Here is a 19,689-nt window from a genome sequence, read left to right as displayed (position 1 = left end):
TAAACTGAAATGAAGGTGTGAATCATTTTTAGCGCTCTCATATTTTATACGTCCTCATTAAGACATTGCGTTCTCGGCTTGCGGTTTGTGTTGAAGCTATTAGGAATGTAAAGCCAACAAAAACCTTATGGGGTTTTGTTGTTTGCACTTTAATCTCTGCTGCCAAATGGCATGAGAAAAACCCTGTCACATTTACCTCTGAATCCACAGCTCAGATTATTCAAGTCAAGTCTTAAAAATCGAACTGGGCAGCTGGTTAATTCTAGCAGATACCAGAGAAGCTGATTGTATGCATGTGGAATGGAAAAATGTTTATTGCTGGAGAGTTGAAAAGTAATGCTGCGTTTGCGCTCTCCATGGACACTGAAATAGGTCATTAGTAGGAAAAATATATCTCAGCTAGCTATAATATATCCCAGCTAACGTTTGATAAAACGTTAAGCTCATTTAGTTTTCTGTATTGTAGCAGGTATTTATTTATGAGAAAAAAAAATAAAACTGACATAATGAAGTTAAAGTGGGTGATATCCAGACTTATGATCTAGACAGGTTGTGTTTTCTTATGAACCTCAATATAGTTTTATATGTGTGTATAATTTTGTAGCAGCATAAAATAGAATATATAAAATATTATTTGATATCAGATCTTAATCATTAATTACGTCTCAATTCTCAATATAAGCCCTAGATGTTTCGTTCGGCGTAGATAGATGTTGGTCTCCTATCCCCAATCCACCCAAATCCCAATCCAGTATGCCATATCCAGTGGAAAGCATTCCCTGTCTGGCTCGTCGTATCAGTAAACACTGTGGTTACAACATGGTGGAAAGGAGCAGGAGGCCCTTCCCTCCTCTTTCCTCTACTGAGCATGTTCCCTGTTTAGCCTGTAGGGGGAGATCAAGGGAAACAACTGGATATTCGCAGTCAAATGCTTTTCTCTCAATAAGAGGAATGTGGAAGCTGATATCTGGGATCCAGTTCAGCTGGTCTTCTTGGAAAGTGTTTTGGCGACGAAAAGATCACTGGAGTTAATACTCAAGGTGATGGTTTACAGTATATTGATAACATAAAAGGTCTTGACATGATTTTGGGAGAGTCTGTGAATGGAAAATGGTGGGAAATGCAGCTTTATTGATTGTTCGTTTTGGTTTTAGTTTTGGAAGTAGTAGGAAACTTAGTGTGCTCTTAAGTTCCCTTTAACATCTGAAGCTAGTGCACAGACTTAGGTCCTCTGTCTTGAAACTATACTGAATGCATTTCTCTCAGTTGTCCGACAAAATACAGTGTGTTTAAGACTTAAAATTACAGAGGTTGATTGAGTGATTGAGTCTATATTAATTGCTGTACTCTGATTCTATGTTTTACAAGAGAGATCTTTTACTTTTTAAACTGTATGGCATCTAAAGAATAGCATGCTAATTTAATATGAAAACTAAAAAGAAAAAAATTGGATTAGTCAGCCTAGCTAATTAGCTAGTCTGTTGTTATTAGTCGCCTATTGTTGCTCACTAGACAACACTGTGTCAGTCCATATGAGATGAACTCTTAATGTTGGTACTAGCTATTGTTGGATATTTTAAACCAGTAGTCTTTATAACTAGAGGCCTTTAGCTAAAATTTGGGTTATTTTGTGCAACTGTTTCTTTTTCTGAGACCCTGTCATGTCATGTTTAGGAGGAAATTTGTCTTTTCAGCTATTCTCTTTATGCCTCAAGAATGAAAAGGATAAACTAATTTCTGAAGAAATCTAGACCAATGATTCCCAACCGAGGTAGAAGTGGGCACCTTAAAGGTTCCAGCTTTGTTGTATAAAACCTATTAAACAGACGTTATCACTTCAAATAGAAACATTATGACTGTCCTGTCAATTGATTTGAATTAATATGATTTGTCTTCTGATTAAACAAAGCAAAGCAATTAAGTAATAAGACACGCATAGACAATCATATATAAAGACTTCAGAAGGAAGCAGATTTCTTTACTGTTCTTCTCATTAAAGATTGCACTAATGACTGTGTGTTTCTCTTGTATAAATTGAGCTTTGGTGCTAATTACATGCCACTTTACAAAGACTTGTTAATCTGGATTTTGTTCATGAATAAATTTGCTGTTACTGTGGATGGAGGGGTACTTGATGGGGCAGTTGAGGCACACAAGGCAAAAACAGTTGGGAAACAGCTCTAGACCAAGGATTTACATACAGTTCATTGCTTTTAAAAAAGGGTACTCTCAAAACGAAAGACATTTTGCAATCACCAAGGTATGACTGCATCAGAGATGCAGCTGAATGCTGGTAAGACAGAACGTCTCAATGTGGCAGACCTCGGAGTTTAACCACAATCTGTTGGTCTGATTTGATAAGGTGTGATGGGGACTTTGTAGTGTCAGTGGGGCAGATCTTGCCTGGTTTGGTCAGGGAAAAGGGGGACTCTTATTATGAAGTGGCTCCCCTTGTGGTGAGAGAGAGGAACAGAAAGCCACACGACCTCCTTTGTTGCAAGAGCAGCTCCAACGAGCGGCAGACATTTTCTGGCTGTGCAAAGGAAGGCAGCCGGTGCGTCTGCCAATCAGATGAGGTCTGGGGATCGAGGTTGGGGTGGGGGAGGGGACAAACGGTGGGAGAAAGCTTGGATTTGCTTGTAATTACTGCACCCTGTGACCTACCTCTTCCTTTTTGAGCCTGGCCGCAGAGATTCACTCCAGTAGTTTGAAGCTGGTATGTGAGTGAGACTTTATGCACCACTTCAGTTGCATGGCTCGAGGACATCTGTCTTTGCTTCCAGATGCAAAAATCAACAAGTCTATCTCATCACCTCATTCCTTGCTGTTTGTTTCCTATTGGTTTTTTTTAGCATGTTTTTTCAGTGACAAGCCAATTGGGTGAAGCTGGAATCCTTGATGAAGGTGATCACCTGACATTATTGCAGGTTTCTCCTGGCTACCTGGGTTGTGGTAGTAAGTTGAGTAGTACCTCAAAGGATTATGCATGATCTTAGGTGACTTCCCAGGCCAAAGTGAACTTGACCTGTATGGGAGTCCTGTAGATGTATATTGTCTTTAGGAATGAGACCTCTAGGCATTGGACACTCTTTCTTGAGTTGCGTTTTCTTGCGATCGCATTAGATCTCAGGGATGTGGCGTATCTGACAGTACCAGCATGATGCTGTAGGTGTGTTTGGCAGAATATCACATTTTTTCAGATTCTTAATTTTTTTTTTTTTTTTGTCATATCCATCGAGGTCTGTTTTTGGGACTTCCCAATGCATCATTAGAAAGCACTTTCTTTGAAGTCTCTTCTCTATCTTAAATGTGTCAGAAAGAGATCAGAAACTCCTTGCTGAAACAGGGATTTGTTACCAGTGGTTTGTTTTGCTTCACTTTCGTAGCAGGAGAGATGTTCCAAATGGGCTTTATCAGTCTCCGGATCAAGCTGTCTACTTCCAGTGGACCAGTAGCCAAGAATGAAAGTGACCAATTCAACCAGAACATGAAAAATGACAGAGAGAAAATGGTGGCAATTAGGGAGCAAGAGCACGCTGAGCCTTGGCATCATTTGTTCTTCCTGCTCATATTATATTGTATTGGGCCTTGTCATGACTGGTTAATTTTCAGTAAAGATGTATCTTTATTCTTGTGTGGAATTTTCAGATGTGATGAACCAGTAGGCGTTTGTTGAAACCGGCCATGGCTTATGGCATTGGGAGATGTTGAGTCTCGTGAAAATATTACCTTGACTCAGGAGTGATTGACAGCTCAAAGCTAAGCCAATCAAAACCCTTGTTATTCAGATGTTGTTTAGACTGAACCTGTGGGATAAGCCTCTCACATTCCCAAAGGATGTCTCCATGTTTTTTCTTCCTTGCCAGTGTTTGTGTTTTGTTGCCAGTAGCCATAATGATTATCTGCTATTTTGAGAAACAGAGGGTCATTTAATTTCGATCCAAACTCTAATTTGATCCGCTTTCATTCTTATTGCCACTTTAATTTATTCCTGCAATCAGCCTGGCTTGGACTTTTGTGAAGTTTCATTAATTGCTTCATGCATTCTCTCCCCTCTCTTTAAAAGACATATTATTTGTTAATGCTTTGATAGGCATGGTTTGCATACTATTTTTTTTTCCCCATAACATTTCATATGTTATGGAAGTCCAGTAATTCAACCGTGTGCTTCTTTTCAGCCCTCCAGTTTGGCCAATGGGAATTCGGGCAAGAGGGAAACCATGAAGTCTGAGGGGACAAAAGAGTCTCGCAGTGATCAAGAAGAGGGTAAATACTAAATTTGTTTTAATACATCTGAGCGTTTGTGGTATAATGTTGATAGCCATGTATTGACTTGTCTGACCCTTGATAACCATGTCTTAACACATTTTGAATTGTTTCTTAGTTTTTAGTGAGTTATTTTAATTTTTTTTTGCAGAACAATGTTTTGAAGCAAAATATTAAATATTATGTGTTGACTTCATCTGCCTAGAACAGCAGTCCTAACCAAAAGAAAATATGATTTACAGAACTATACAGTTTTTTTAACTCGACGTGCCAACTTGATTTGAACCCGGAACAACAATTCTGTAACTGTTTTCTGTTATTTTCCTTGTAGGTGGAGATGAAAATCACTCGGACGGTCGATCAGACCCTCTTAGAGAAGCCACTGAGCTGAATGGGACCTATGAAAACACGGACACAAAGAGAACTGAACAGAACCTTTCTGCACCAGCCCGATCCTCAACCATGGAGAACGGACTGCCAGAGACTGAGCCGCCCCACGGCTCTACAGTGGGCAGTAATGGATACATTCTAAGCAAACAGCAGGAAGACACAGTGTCAGCCCTACACAGGACTAACTGGCCCCCCATAGGGGGTTCCACATTGGGGCATGGGACTAAAAGCTCGCCACCTTCAGCTTCAATGCTGCGATCCCCGGACCAGGGTTCTTCAAACGGTGCTGCAAGCCTAGGACTGAGCCCAACGGAGAGGCGAGCAGAAACAGAGACTAAAAACGGCAGAGTATCGAATACACCCCCACCAACGATACATCGAGCACGCAAAACTATGTCAAGGCCAGCCTCAAACCAGACACTAAAGGTAATGAGGATTTACCTCCATGAAATTTCTCCTACATCAGCTGCACTAGTCATGACAGGAGTGCATTCAGCACTGAACATCCAACAATTTTATTTTGGGTCTGCTCATGAATCATGATCATGGATATATATAATCACATTTCTGTTCCTCATTCAGCTTTTGAATAGGGAAAATAAGGAGCCAGTCGTGGTGAAAGATGACGGTGTGGGCAAACCAGAGGCAGTGCAGCCACAGCCATCTCCAATCCAAAATCAGCTACCTCAAAGCCAAACTGACGCCACATCTGTACTAAACACCACACCAGCCAAGCCACAAACAGGTTATACACTGTATTACCTTTCTTTGCAACAACACTGGTTACTTTAATGCTGTTTTTGGTATGGCATTCCATTTACATTTTCTTTACATACACATATCTATTGTAAAATTTAGAGAAGATAACCATATTGGTTATCGTTTGATATTGGAGATTTTTGTTTTTATTATTTATCTGTATTGGACATTTAATTGTGCTCATTTCCCCAATTTTTGTTATTTACTATTTAGATTACCTTTGGTGTCATTTAACACTCACCTAATGTTAAATAATTTAAAAATAAATGTAATCTTTAGCAAATCATTACCTTTTTTTAATACTGATTGAGTTTGTTTTTTATTGTTTTTATCATTTTATAAATTTAAATTAAGGATTGAATTGAAAATGAAGTATGATGATGTATTATGTATTTTAGGCAAAGCCAGATTGCTTACTAAAGTTGCACAATATACAGCTAACAAACTCAGCTACTCTTTCAACATTTATTTCTGCCTGAAAATAATAGGAAATGTCTGGTAAAATTTAATTTAAGAGCATATTTTGTTGGTTGAAGTTTTGGCAGCAGCACGTTCGTCAGTTGTATAATATTTAACTTTGAAATCAAACACAAAAGTTTGCTTTCAAATTGAAATGCAGATAATCCAACATGCATTTTATAGTTTTACATGGAAATTATTACTTAAAAGTGCTTGAAAACAGGCCTGTATTCCACAATTCTCTCTTTATGCATTGACAGTTGAACCCAGACCTGTCTCTCCCTCAGTAGCAGCCGTGTCAAGGAAGAAGAAAAGAAAGATGGGAACGTATAGTCTTGTGCCCAAGAAGAAAAATAAAGTCTTGAAACAACGCACAGTTCTGGAGATGTTTCAGCGTATGTCCCAGTCTCCACCCAACCCTCAGGTCAGAGATTGAACCACCAGATTCACACCTAAAGTGTGAATAACTACCTTTTATATTGTTAATAAAAGTAATATTTGAGTAGTTGCGTAGATTGTTAGGCTGAGTCTTGGCCATTAGTAATCCTTTCATAATATTTTTGCATTGCTAATTAGTTGACTTTTTCCTGTACTTCTTGAGGCCAAGACATGTGAACCTTGGCCTGTCTTTTTATCCCTTGGTTTCACAGCAGCCAAAGGAGGTCGTACATGTGAATGGAGAGAGAATGGAGAATGAGTCTGATGAAGAAGAGTCAGAGGAAGGAGAAGACACAGAGGAAGATGAGGAGCTGGTCACTGAGGACGGAGCCAAAGCTTCTCAGGAGGGACCCACGATAGCTTCAATCTCTCAGGTGGGAATTCAGCAACAAAGCAGCAGGGATTCATGAGCCAATGAAAAAATGGTGTCATCCATTATTTTCCTCCATCTTGTCATTTAGTTACTTAAACATTGAAATTAGTGTGGCTTGTCTAGTCATTACAGTCCTTTGAAAGGATGTTTATTCATTCATTTTTCATTCATAAGCCTCTTGATGAAGAACAAGAGTCAGAGGAGTCACCGGATGGCGAAGAGGAAGGGGATGAATCAGACTTGGTGAGCTCCTGAACATTCTCTAAGATCACTGAGTATCAGACAAATGAGTTTCCCAGATCTGAATTTAGGTTCCTGAGTTCCTGATGCTTAGTATCAATTTGTGGACTGTAAGTTACTTCTATTCTCCTCAGAGTTCAGAGTCCAGTTTGAAAAAGAAATGGAAAAAGAAAGCCAAGGGAGACCACGCCTGGCTCCGACCATCAAGGAAACGCAAGAGGAAACTGAAAGCGAAAACAGAAGGACTTTCTGGTACAGAAAGTGTTTAAATGCATGTTTTCCTGAAATATCTGCTGTAGGGCAACACCTCAGCTGTTAATATGAGTTAATTTACAAATCTTTCTATGTCTGTTCCATCATAATTTCAGGAATGGAGTTCCAGTCTCAATCTGAGAGCCAGAGCTCTCCATCAGCCCCTCCTAACCGCAGGAAAGAGTATAAAGAAATCCCACTAAACTCCCTCAACCTGGCAGCACAGGAAGCCTTAATGACATCTCAGAGTTCAGGTGAAGAAAAATCCTGTTTGCTATTTAACTTGGAAAAGCATTGAATGATCTTGTAAATGAAAACAATGGTTTGCTTTTGACTGTTTCTGAATGAAATTTCTAAGATTTGAAAGTTTTATATCTTGGACTTTTCCATTTGATTGGTTTCAAGCTCAGCATCTTGAGAAAGACACATTTGTTTAAAGTTCAGACGATGAGTATTCTCAGGCCTTTGTGGTGGCCTCCATCTTGGATAAAATGGGTCATCAAGTCTCAACCGATGTGGTGCCCCCTGGTGGTCATGTGTCTATTGTAGAGTAATGCATAACAGAAGTGTTATGTGCTCTGTCCAGTGTTTGTCATTGATATACATCTGATTATGAAGTAACATAGACTTCCTGCCATCTGTGTTTCCAAAATGATGGTTTTTCAGGACTTTCGTGATTATTTGAGTCTTAATGATGGTGATTTTTAGCTGTTTCAGGGTCAGTGGAGAGCACAGACGGCGATATGGTGCAGGAACTTCCCCTCTGCAGCTGTCGAATGGAGACGCCCAAGAGCAGAGAGATCCTCACGCTCGCGGACAGAAAGTGTATGGCAACTGAGAGCATTGATGGTCAGGTGAGATGGTTGCCCTTGTGAATATGTAGAGCAATGATGGTTGCAGTGATTGCATTTTTTGGGAATGCATTGTCTCACTATATACCAGTGGTTCTCAAGTCTGACCCTCAAGGTCCAATTTCTGATCAGAGAACCCCTGCTATATACCATCTGAATACAGTTTGGGGACAGTTTTTGAAATGTGATCAGGTGAATAATTCACTTCAGTACAGAAGGTCCTAGGATTCATCTAACTGCTGAATACTTGGCATCTTCATTTTTTTGGTAACATTCTGTTTTATGTTACAATACAGTTTTTTTTTTACTCTTTTTAAAATCCGAGGTTCTGAACTCTATTCTAATTGGTTCCCTGTTGTTCTGGGGGTAGCTGAGCCGTTGTCAGAGTGCAGTGCTGAAGCACGAGATGATGAGGCCTTCAAACTCTGTCCAACTGCTGGTTCTGTGTGAGGACCATCGCACAGGCATGGTCAAACATCAGTGCTGCCCAGGCTGTGGCTTCTTTTGCAGAGCCGTGAGTCTTTGGCTTTACCCAAGAGAACGTTTTAGGTCTTTGATTGGGTTTCAATGACAGCATGACAAGCCAATGGCCAAGAAATATTTGACTGAGTGCATGTGTCTGAAAAGCTCCAGAGTTTTTTACTTCAGCCACATTTGAGCAAACCTCTCAAAGTTATTTCATGTGGCCATCGTGTAGGGCACCTTCATGGAGTGTCAGCCAGAGGTGAATATCTCCCACCGGTTTCATCGAGCCTGTGCCTCGGTGCTCAACGGTCAGAGCTTTTGTCCACACTGTGGAGAGGAGGTCAGCAAGGCGAAAGAGGTCACCATTGCCAAGGCCGATACGACGTCAACTGTGCCTCTCAACCACAGCCCCTGCACACCCAGCACCTCAGAAGGCAAAGCGGACACCACCACTGGAGGGTATGTGCCAACTGCTTAATTATATGAACCTAAGTAGCAGACAATTTTTGCACCAAGCAGTTTATAAAATAATTTTGCTAGACTTTTTTTAATCTGGACTGAATTCAGTGTGCAAATTCAGCAATTTTATTGTTTGTTTGCAACAAACCTAATTAGGACATGTTCCTGGATCAGCATCCTTGTAGGATGTCCTTGTAGGAAGATATTTTGTTTCTCCTCCATTTGCCCTTAAATTGATTTGTTGGTCATCAAAGGTCCACTCGGCTCTCTGTTCTTGGAGAGGGCAAAGCAGACAGCACTTTACTCAAACATCCAGAGTCACATGACACATCTGTGTCCCCTGTGGGCTCCAAAGCTGGGTCTGTAGGATCAGGGTCTGCAACGGGGCCTTCACTAGGACCACCTAAAGAAACTCTGGAAAGTGTCCTGCTGGCTCTAGATGCAGAGAAGTAAGAAAACCAACTATTATGACCTTTGATTTAGCCACTTTTTCTATACTAAAATGGGGTTTAATCATTATGAACTCCTGTGCGACTTACACTGATTCATTCTCACCATTTCTTCTACTTCAAGACCCAAGAAGCTCCGGTTCCACCCAAAACAGCTGTATATTTCTGCCAAACAAGGGGAACTACAGAAGGTCCTACTGATGTTGGGTAAGAGTGATTAGTAAAGTTGTTTTATTTTATTCATGGTTGTCTGCTTTGTGCTGGAAACCATCTTTCTTATTCTCAGTGGATGGGATTGACCCTAACTTTAAAATGGAGAGCCAGAACAAACGCACACCGCTCCATGTAGCAGCTGAAGCAGGTCATCAGGAAGTCTGCCATATGCTGGTGCAGGTGAGGGCAGATGCTAGTGAACTAATATTAACTTACACAAAGATGAAAATTCATAATTTACTCACCCTCATGTTGCTTTAAACCTGTATGACTTAATTTCTTCTGTTAAACACAAGAGAGAAATCTTCTTCCTCTGTAGTCGTCGTCAGATCTCAGTTACATATACAAATATGGCCTATCAAGATGTGTCACGACCCCAATGACTTTGACATTGTCATGAAAATCGTGATCTTATTTCTCAGGCTGGCGCAAACCTTGACATGTGTGATGAGGACCAGCGGACGCCCCTAATGGAGGCCTGTGAGAACAACCATCTTGAAACAGTACGCTATCTTCTGCGGGCCGGAGCCATTGTCTCTCACAAGGTCAGCAGCCACAAGCGAGAGGATTGATAAGCCAGTCTGTTTAGTACAACATTCTGTAATCAAAAGCTTTTGGAAAAACATTCATTCTGTTTGAACACTGATCACATCCTGTTTTCTTTTCTTTTAAGGATGTTGAAGGTTCAACATGTCTCCATCTTGCTGCTAAGACTGGCCATTTTGCCATTGTACAACATCTGCTGTCTACAGGCCTTATAGATATTAACTGCCAGGTGCTGGACTTTCTGTTGCATTTAACATTTGTAAAAATGTTTTGGGAACGTGAGAAGGGTGTTTTGGGGGATTTACAACATTTGAGTCATTAGAATGTGCCAAACATATCTGAGGAATTTCAGAAGACAACTGCACCAATACTCCTCCATCCTAGTGAAGACTTTTTCAACACAACTTTTTCCCCTCCATCCTTCTTAATGAGTTTCTCAAAGAGAAACATTGTTTTAATAAGTTATTTTAAGGTAATTGGAATTTAAAAGGCATTTCTAACCAAATTTGCTATAGATAAATTGTAGTGCTATTAAATATCAACTCCTAAAATGTATTTGGTCATTTTGGAAAATACTGTAATTCCTCTAAACAACATGGTAGATATTGTGTTGCTTTGTACATTACATTTGTACAAATGTATATTTAATAACCATAGCAAAGAACTTTTCACTTATCCATCTAAAAAGTTTTGTCTTAAACTTAAAGCTATTTTTTTTTTTTTTTTTTTTTTTTATATCTTAAAAGGGCTTTATACCAATAGTTCTCAAATAAGAGCCAAAGCCCACAAGGGGGCCTCAGGGTCATTTAAAATGATTTACATTTAAATTTTAATTCAAGCGTGGTTTCTAGAAATGGAAAAGTCATGTAAATTAAAATGAAAATAAAATCTTAAAGCACCATGGGCATTTTTATAATGAATATGCATATTTTTCTAGTTAAGCCAAGCTCTGAAAGAGATTGAGAGCTCTAAAAGAGATATGCTTACACAGAGATTGAGTAAAACCATATTTTTGAAAATACTGATCATTAACCCTTTAAATAAATGGTGCTTTGAATATTGTTATGGACAGTGGTAGACCCTGGAGTCAATGAATGATTCAGCAGCACTTGTGGTGAAGGGAACTTTTTTGTATATCCAAATATTCCAACGTGTTTCTGCTTGGAAGCCTTCATCATGGTAGACGAAAAAGGTTGAGGTTTCTAATGAAGTTGCATTTCCTGTCCCAGGATGATGGAGGTTGGACAGCCATGATTTGGGCCACAGAGTACAAACATGTAGACCAAGTAAAACTCTTGCTCTCCAAAGGGGCTGATATCAACATCCGAGACAAGGTATGTGTGCCTTGTTTTATATCTGGAAACCTCAATTTAATATAGCAAAATTACAGCTTAATCTGCCATTTTACAGTTTTTTTTTTTGTAATTTACTTTGTCGATTTAGATGACTAAGTGTTTTTTAATTTGTTGCAACGTCAACCTTGATTCTAGGAGGAAAATATCTGTCTGCACTGGGCGGCATTCTCTGGCTGTGTGGAGATAGCAGAGATCCTGCTGGATGCCAAGTGTGATCTCAACGCTGTCAACATCCACGGAGACTCACCACTTCACATAGCATCACGGGAGAGCCGGCTCGACTGTGTGAAGTGAGTAAACCTCCACTGGGTGTTATCGATCCAGACGGATCATGGATTGATTGGGGAAACTTCCTTTCAGTCTCACAGGTTTGTAGTGAGCTAGGCTTATTTACAACTTAGGGACGTCTGAGCCATCCTCCTAGAAGATAACAGTACTGCAGGATTACATCTATATCCGATGTACTGCAGTCTTAATCAGGTGCTTGTGTAGATTCTAATCAGCTTAAAGCTGCATTTTTATTTGGAGACTGGATCAATGTCATGTAGGCTTATTGGAGCTGGACACTAGCAATAAAGGCTTACTTTCATCATTTCCTGGACAAATATTATTATTGATCTGTTGGCATTCAGTTACAGTGATTGTTTAGAGCCCTGAATATAATATTGCCACAGGAACAGATCGATTACACATATATTTTTACATCCCACGAGTTGGTTGATTAATTTGTGCTTCAATTCCATGTGTGTGATTCACAAAAAAAAAAAAAAAAAAAAAAAAAAAAAAAAAAAATATATATATATATATATATATATATATATATATATATATATATATATATATATATATATATATATTGTATTACTATTTATTAATAATATTAATTAATAAATTAATTCATACTAAATATGTTTAATTTTTGTTTTGTGAGTCTGTCCTAACCTTTAAAGGATTAGTTCACTTCAGAATTAAAATTTCCTGATAATTTACTCGCACCCATGTCATCCAAGATGTTTGTCGAAAAGAAATTACGATTTTTGAGGAAAACATTAAAACATTCTAGGATTTTTTTTCCATATAGTGGACTTCAACGGCTACCAATGGGTTGAAGGTCCAAATTGCAGTTTCAATGCAGCTACAAAGGGCTCTACCCGATCCCAGGTGAGGAATAAGGGTCTTATCTAGCAAAACGATTGGCCATTTTCAAAAAAAAAAAATGTATATATATCCCCGCCTACGTCACGCGTGACCTTTCCAACGTGGTAGCCGTTGAAGTCCACTATATGGAGAAAAATCCTGGAATGTTTTCCTCAAAAACCTTAATTTCTTTTCAACTGAAGAAAGAAAGACATAAACATCTTGGATGACATGGGGGTAAGTAAATTTAAATAAGTGAACTAATCCTTCAAGTATCCCTCCTTTTTGCTTCCTGTAGCTTGTTTCTGTCACGGGGTGCTGATGTAAGTCTTAAGAACAAGGAGGGAGAGACGCCCATGGAGTGCTGCAGTCAAAACTCAAAGGTTTGGAGCGCCCTTCAAGCCAGCAAAAAGCAAAGAGAAGCTAACAGGAACCAGGCTGCCCCTGCGGAGAAGCTTCTCAACCGGTAGATTCACTTAATCTCACTGTCCACAGTATTGTCATGTTTATCTGTACCAGAATTACAACTTAAACCAGCCTATTAATGACACTGTAATTGTGTTTAGGGACATCGCCAGAGGTTATGAGAAAGTCCCTGTCCCGTGCGTGAACGCAGTGGACAGCGAACCCTGTCCTGACAACTACAAATATGTCCCTGATAGCTGTGTGACGTCTCCAATGAATATTGATAAAAATATCACTCACTTGCAGGTAAACAAGCTGAAATGTTGTTTTTATGGTAACACTTTAAAGTGTTCGTTGATATTAATCGTTATTGCAATGTACCTGACAAATATGATTTGGCTGGTTAGTTAAGACACCATGTTGAATGAGTAATAGGAAGGAAAAAAACGGTATAATGATGTTGTTTCACATTGCAGTACTGCGTCTGTAAAGACGATTGCTCCTCAGCTAGCTGCATGTGTGGCCAACTCAGCCTGCGCTGCTGGTATGATAAAGTAAGTCAGTTTCTATGCAGTCCGTCCATCAAACCTAAAATCTAAGCTGTTTGTTACTGTGATTAATATATCTGTAAATATTTGGGTAATTATGAAGCACAGCTACATGAATTACTTGTTCTAAACTTCTGTTAATGACATTTGACTAAGCAAACATCTCCACCTAGAGGTGGAACTAATTAAGTACAAGACAGTGTAAGATGGTCTAGTCATAATTATTAGTGGTGCTAAATCAAACATCAGTTACTAATGTCCATACTTAGATTAGATAGTATTAAACTACCTTAAGCAATACTGATATCTTTATCTAAGCAATTGATATATTTATCTATGGACAGTAATATCATAGAACCTTGGGAGAAGCGCTATTAACTTAGGCCAGTAAGTAACCATGAAGAAACTACCCAGAACACTTTAGCAAATTCATAACAGTGCCCTGAAAACCACTCACAATAACCTTGCATGGTGGTGACAAGCTTTGTACGGTCAAGCACCGGAACTGAGGTTTTGTTGTTTTGAATTTTGTTGCAGTGTGCTTTTTAGTGTGACATTTTAAATACTTTGTGTTTGTGGCATCAGGAGAGTCGTCTGCTCCCCGAATTCTGCAATGAGGAGCCGCCTCTTATATTTGAGTGCAACCATGCCTGCTCTTGCTGGAGAACCTGCAAAAACCGTGTGGTACAGAATGGACTGAGGTACCTCACATACACTTACATTCTGGATGATTAAACCCACCCCTACATTTTTAAACAGCTGTCAGGTTAAACAATATTAACACATACATCATGACGTCGTGAAGCCGATGTGAGTTTTTTTTTCCCACAAATACCCACAAATGTGGAGATTTATGTGAATATATGCAAATGTATTCAGATTTTCTTTCTTTTTGTCAAAAAAAGATGCTGATGTTGATCTCATGATTTCCATTCTTTAAAAATTAACACAATTTTTAAATCATTTAAAGAATTTAATAAACACATTTAGTTAATACTTTGTCATCTCTAAAAATTTTTGAAACAATTTATTTTTCTTTTTTTTTTTTTTGCCTCTCTACTTCACTTAAAGATCTGCATACCCCGGTTTGAAAACTCCTAGAGAAGAGGATTACTGATGGCTGATATATTGGCTATATCTGTCATGTAGTACAATTTAGTTATAGTATATGAGATGTACACATAAATACCTGAAGTTTATTTTATAAAAAAAAATTATTTAGTAATATTTGAAAACAGGAAATGTACACACTCCAAAAACCATACAAAATCATTTAAACATCAGTGAACTATTAGTCGATTAATCACCCTAACCAACTAATTAGTTTTCACATATACTTGTTTTTCGATTTGTAGTATATGATCTAAATTGAGTGGTTTCTTCTTAAATTTCTTAGGATAAGACTGCAGTTGTTCAGGACGCAGATGATGGGATGGGGTGTCAAGACATTACAGGATATCCCACAAGGAACGTTTGTTTGCGAGTGAGTTTCTTATTTGCTTTCTTTTTGTGTTTTATTATATTTCTACAGGTCATTGAGGCCTGTGTTATATCTTCCTGTGAATGAGTTTAGGTCTAACGGTGTGTGTGTGGCTGTGCAGATGTTTGTTTAGGTGTGTCAGTATGGATATGATTGTGTGTTTAGTGTGTTTGCACCCTAATGTCTCATTTCCTTCTAACAGATACGTGGGTGAAATCATCTCTGACGCTGAAGCAGATGTTAGAGAGAATGACTCCTATCTTTTCAGTCTGGACAGCAAGGTATCGCCGTCCTAGGATGACTCCCATTCAAAATCACATTACCTTTGTTGTTTGCTCCCTTCAATTGTGGGTTATCTGCACTCCCTCAAGCAAATTTTGCTGAAATAATTTAGCTGACCCCTGTCAGCTCAGAGGAATGTTTTATTTGGCTACACAATGATACTTTTGTATTTTAGGTCTTCTTGCATAGCTAGATGTTGGATTGTTGGCATATAATCTGGACTGCATTGCAGCTTATTCTGGCCAAGAACCATCCACTGAGACAGGAAGAATCTAACCAGCAACCACAATTTCTTTTATGTGCCAATTAGTGTAAAACTGAAATGCTGAGAAATCATTTTTTATTCTATATATATATATATATATATATATACACATACACAAAATACAATATATATAAAATTTTAATATTTTTATTCAATAAAGATGCATTAAATTGATTAAAAGTGACAGTAAAAATGCTGTTCATCTGAACTTTACATTCTTCAAACACAACTGTTTTCAAGATTGATAATAAGAAATGAGCACCAAATCAGCATATTTGAATTATTTCTGAACGATCATGTGACACTGAAGACTGGAGTGACGGCTGCTGAAAATTCAGCTTTGTCATCACAGGAGGAATAAATTTAAATTTAAAATATATTAAAAAAGAAATTTTATTCTCAATTGTAATATTTCATAACAGTACTGTTCATATTGTATTTTTGATCAAATAAATGCATCCTTGATGAGGTGAGGATAAGAGACATTAAAACATTTTCAAAAATCTTACCAACCTATCTAGAATCTGAAATATTTTCCTATCATTTTTTTCTTTAAAACAAGCAAAAAAAGACAGCCCATCTTTATTGAGCTCTGCTGAATAAATCTCATATTCCTTTCTCTTTACTCTGACATCACTCTGCAAGCATCTTCTCAATTTATTTTCTGCCTCTGCTGTTGCAGGTGGGTGATATGTACTGCGTTGACGCACGTTTCTACGGCAACATCAGCCGCTTCATAAACCATCACTGTGAGCCGAATCTGTTCCCCTGTCGAGTGTTCACCTCTCACCAGGACCTCAGATTTCCTCACATTGCATTCTTCGCCTGCAAGAACATCAGTGCGGGAGACGAACTTGGGTCTGTTTCACATCATTATCCATTTACTTGCTAATAGTGAATTTAGTTACACTGGATATGTTAGTTTCTAGGGGTGTAACGGTACACGTATTTGTCCCAAACCGGTATGGACATCACTGTTCGGTTCATGCAGTTAGACGACAAACAGTCAGTCACACCAAAGTCCCTAGTCTTTGGTCACGCTCACAGGCGATCCACACTCGAATCCAGAAGGGGGCGCGTGTGCAGTAATGCATTGTAGCCTAACCACTTTTTTTTTTTTTTACCAGCATTTACCACCAGTAATCGCAATAAGCTCTGTGTTTCGTTGCTTTCGATGAGAAACAATGTGTCCTCTTTCAAATTGTCGATTTTTATTTTTATTTTTTTATCACGAAATTCAAACAATAAATTCCGTTTTGACGCTTTTTGATGTGGCGTAACAACTAACTAACTACTAGTTACAGAATGAACATGAATGAACATCTGAAGGTATGTTGAAAGATACAGTACAACTTTCTGAAACGTATCGTATCTCGTGTAATTGCTCAATCAGTGTTTCAACTGCAGAAAGATGTCAATAAAACAGCTTGTAAACAATGTCACGTACTTAGTATTACATTTACCTCAGAAATGCCAGTGTCCACAGCTTATGTGCAATTTACATGTTTACATACAATTTTTTTTATTATTATTATTATTTGAGTGTTGATGATTATATCTAAAAAAATAAATAAATAGCAACTGAATTTAATAGTTCAGGCTCTGTTGTTAATTGTAACCTTTAATATTATAGTAATGTGCAAGTATAAGTATAATTTATAGCATTAACAGATAATTTTCTTAAGGATAAAAAAATCTTTAATTATAATTGAATAAATTTAAAGACAGAGACACAGTTTGTTCAGTGAACCACTGTTTAATAAAAAAGAAAAAAACATTATTAGTTTTCTCACCTTGCTGTACCAAATCCTTACCGAACCATGACTTCAAAACCGAGGTACGTACCGAACCGTCATTTTTGTGTACCCTTACACCCCTATTAGTTTCCCATCATTCACTTCATAAAAGCATTTATGTTTATTATTAGAATATATAGTTTTTGATTTCTCTCCCCTCCTCAGGTTTGATTACGGCGATCACTTCTGGGACGTAAAGGGGAAGCTGTTCAGCTGCCAGTGTGGCTCATCCAAGTGTAAACACTCGGCAGCCGTCATTGCCCAGACACAGGCGGACAGCACGCCGGGAGACCAGCAGCCCAGCGCCCTGCCTGATACTAGCTCGTCCACCCCATCCAGCCCCAGCTAAGCCCTCCAACAACTACCAGCCTGTCATCTCCCATCACCAGCACAGGCACACCTCTGCCATCTCTAATCAGATGGGGGTACCAACCCGGGCCCCTTGATGCTACACCCACAGTGCCATGTTTAGCTCTGGTGGTCTGAAAGCCTGATTGGTTGACACGGTTTAGGGGTTAAAATCTTGAAGGTGAGAGGTGCACAGCTGGACTGGTGTTTCAGGTGTTTAGTACGCACATTTTGTATGGGTTTTTTTATTGCCAGCCCGCCCCTTTGGACCACAATACATCCTGTTTGACATAGTAAAAAAGTGGATTTTGGGGTTTTTGTCTCTCAAGAACGAGGCTGTTTGAGCCATTTAAGTGACTGTGCGGCATGTTACCGTTGAATACTACCTTACTCTCGTCGCACAATTCAGACTTCACAATGTGTTCTCCTGCCTGACTCGAACTTCTCATGATCTTTTATGAACTTTATTCTTCACGGTTTTACTTTAGCAGTCAAGGTGATCGAAAACTGAACGATTGATTCCAGAATTTCAGATGATCGTTTAACAATTTATGCATTCATTTGTTTTACATCTTTTTTTTATTTTTTTTTTTAGTTTTTGTACATTCACAGAATATGCAGAAAATTATGTAATGACATTCAAAGACCAACCTTGTGACTTTTTTTCCCCCTAGTACAGTCTTTTCCATGTCCTTCAGTGGACTGTATTACTTGAGATGAGCTATAGGCTAGCAGTCATTGGATATTAGCGCCCGTTGTGCGTGTCCTCCTCTGATCTGTTCACAGACGCAGGGCGTCATGTCAGTGCTACAAAAAACATGAGAAGGCCTCTAAACAGGACATTTTTGGCCTATTTCTCCCAGTAAAAGCCTAGTTCTTGAGTAAAAATGCGTTTTAATGGCGAATCGCCACTGGAAGTGCAAAATAATCCTGGACGAGGCTTAATCTGTGTCTAGAAACAAGCCCTATGGGTTATATCCTGCATGTTACAGGCCTGGATAGACACAGCTGTTGTTAAATGCATATTACATGCACCCCCGTCAATGCAAATGAAAACTGTAAAATATCAACATTTCTGTACGTACTTTCGGTCACAATGACGGAACCTACTAGCATGCTTTTGAGACACGTGCTTTAGGAATAGGACTGGAAAGTTTCGCTCTGATGGAATTAAATGCGGTCAGGTGTAGGAAAACGCAAATGGTGCTGAAAAAGGTTTTTGTTATGTTTATTTTTTTATTACTCACTAAGTGAATACAAGTTGTACATTGCGATGAAGAAGCAAGTGTTTCATTTTTTTTTTTTTTTTCTTCATTTGTATTTTTAAATTGACCTGTTTTTTTTTTCTAACTGTAGTTTGACATTTAGCCTGTATCAATTTTTTTCCATGAGTTCATGTTGATGGTGAAACTATTACAGTCTTTTTAAATGTTGATAGTGTAGTCATGTCCTTCGTGCAAATCAAGACTTATAGATACAAAACACTGCAAAATGAGGGGGAAAAAAGAAAACTGTAACATATTTCTGGACATTGAAACATGATGCACAATCTTACTGGTTGTGTTTTTCTTTTTTCAATAAATTTACTACTAATAAAATATAAACATCTCTTGTCACTCCTATGCAAAAATAACCTGAAGTATGATGATGAATTGTAGTTTTGTGAATCTAAAACTTCTTTTCATCCCATAACACTTTGAGAAAGCAAACAATTCACATTTTTATCTTTAGATAAACTTTAAACCCCAAAAATAAGACCAAAGGAGTTTTGCGATGCAAAGCAGGAAGCCTTTTGATTGTTTATCAAGGTCAGGTTTATAAACGGTTTGATTATTCTCTTCCTGATTACTTAAGATTCTGATTGTAATTGATCCAATGAAATTTAAGCTGGTGATTGAGGCCCTCTGACTTGC

General features: G+C 38.5%; 1 protein-coding gene across 11 annotated transcripts in view; it reads left to right on the top strand.

The window, feature by feature from the left end:
• Window positions 1–19,380, top strand: part of ehmt1b (euchromatic histone-lysine N-methyltransferase 1b) — a 34,771-nt gene extending 15,391 nt beyond the window's left edge. For 5 of the 11 annotated variants that reach the window (XM_051876922.1, XM_051876928.1, XM_051876921.1 and 2 more), the window contains exons 2-27: window positions 4,179–4,266; window positions 4,598–5,082; window positions 5,239–5,401; window positions 6,135–6,298; window positions 6,525–6,686; window positions 6,860–6,928; window positions 7,060–7,177; window positions 7,294–7,431; window positions 7,886–8,031; window positions 8,399–8,542; window positions 8,726–8,952; window positions 9,207–9,401; window positions 9,526–9,608; window positions 9,688–9,794; window positions 10,037–10,159; window positions 10,288–10,389; window positions 11,390–11,494; window positions 11,651–11,805; window positions 12,951–13,118; window positions 13,219–13,363; window positions 13,534–13,611; window positions 14,191–14,306; window positions 15,002–15,088; window positions 15,288–15,366; window positions 16,315–16,490; window positions 17,594–19,380. In XM_051876922.1, coding sequence (XP_051732882.1) covers window positions 4,179–4,266; window positions 4,598–5,082; window positions 5,239–5,401; window positions 6,135–6,298; window positions 6,525–6,686; window positions 6,860–6,928; window positions 7,060–7,177; window positions 7,294–7,431; window positions 7,886–8,031; window positions 8,399–8,542; window positions 8,726–8,952; window positions 9,207–9,401; window positions 9,526–9,608; window positions 9,688–9,794; window positions 10,037–10,159; window positions 10,288–10,389; window positions 11,390–11,494; window positions 11,651–11,805; window positions 12,951–13,118; window positions 13,219–13,363; window positions 13,534–13,611; window positions 14,191–14,306; window positions 15,002–15,088; window positions 15,288–15,366; window positions 16,315–16,490; window positions 17,594–17,777 — 3,807 coding nt within the window. In that variant the 3' untranslated portion in view covers window positions 17,778–19,380. Of the gene's footprint in view, window positions 1–2,653; window positions 2,717–4,178; window positions 4,267–4,597; window positions 5,083–5,238; window positions 5,402–6,134; window positions 6,299–6,524; window positions 6,687–6,859; window positions 6,929–7,059; window positions 7,178–7,293; window positions 7,432–7,885; window positions 8,032–8,398; window positions 8,543–8,725; window positions 8,953–9,206; window positions 9,402–9,525; window positions 9,609–9,687; window positions 9,795–10,036; window positions 10,160–10,287; window positions 10,390–11,389; window positions 11,495–11,650; window positions 11,806–12,950; window positions 13,119–13,218; window positions 13,364–13,533; window positions 13,612–14,190; window positions 14,307–15,001; window positions 15,089–15,287; window positions 15,367–16,314; window positions 16,491–17,593 lie in introns of those variants that run through there. The other 6 variants (XM_051876927.1, XM_051876925.1, XM_051876924.1 and 3 more) reach the window with 6 other exon arrangements.
• Window positions 19,381–19,689: the final 309 nt, after the last annotated feature.

The sequence above is a fragment of the Ctenopharyngodon idella genome, chromosome 21 (assembly GCF_019924925.1).
Source record: "Ctenopharyngodon idella isolate HZGC_01 chromosome 21, HZGC01, whole genome shotgun sequence".
Taxonomy (NCBI): Eukaryota; Metazoa; Chordata; class Actinopteri; order Cypriniformes; family Xenocyprididae; genus Ctenopharyngodon; species Ctenopharyngodon idella.
Note: the sequence above shows the minus strand (reverse complement) of the source record. Positions and strands in the feature narration are given on the sequence as shown.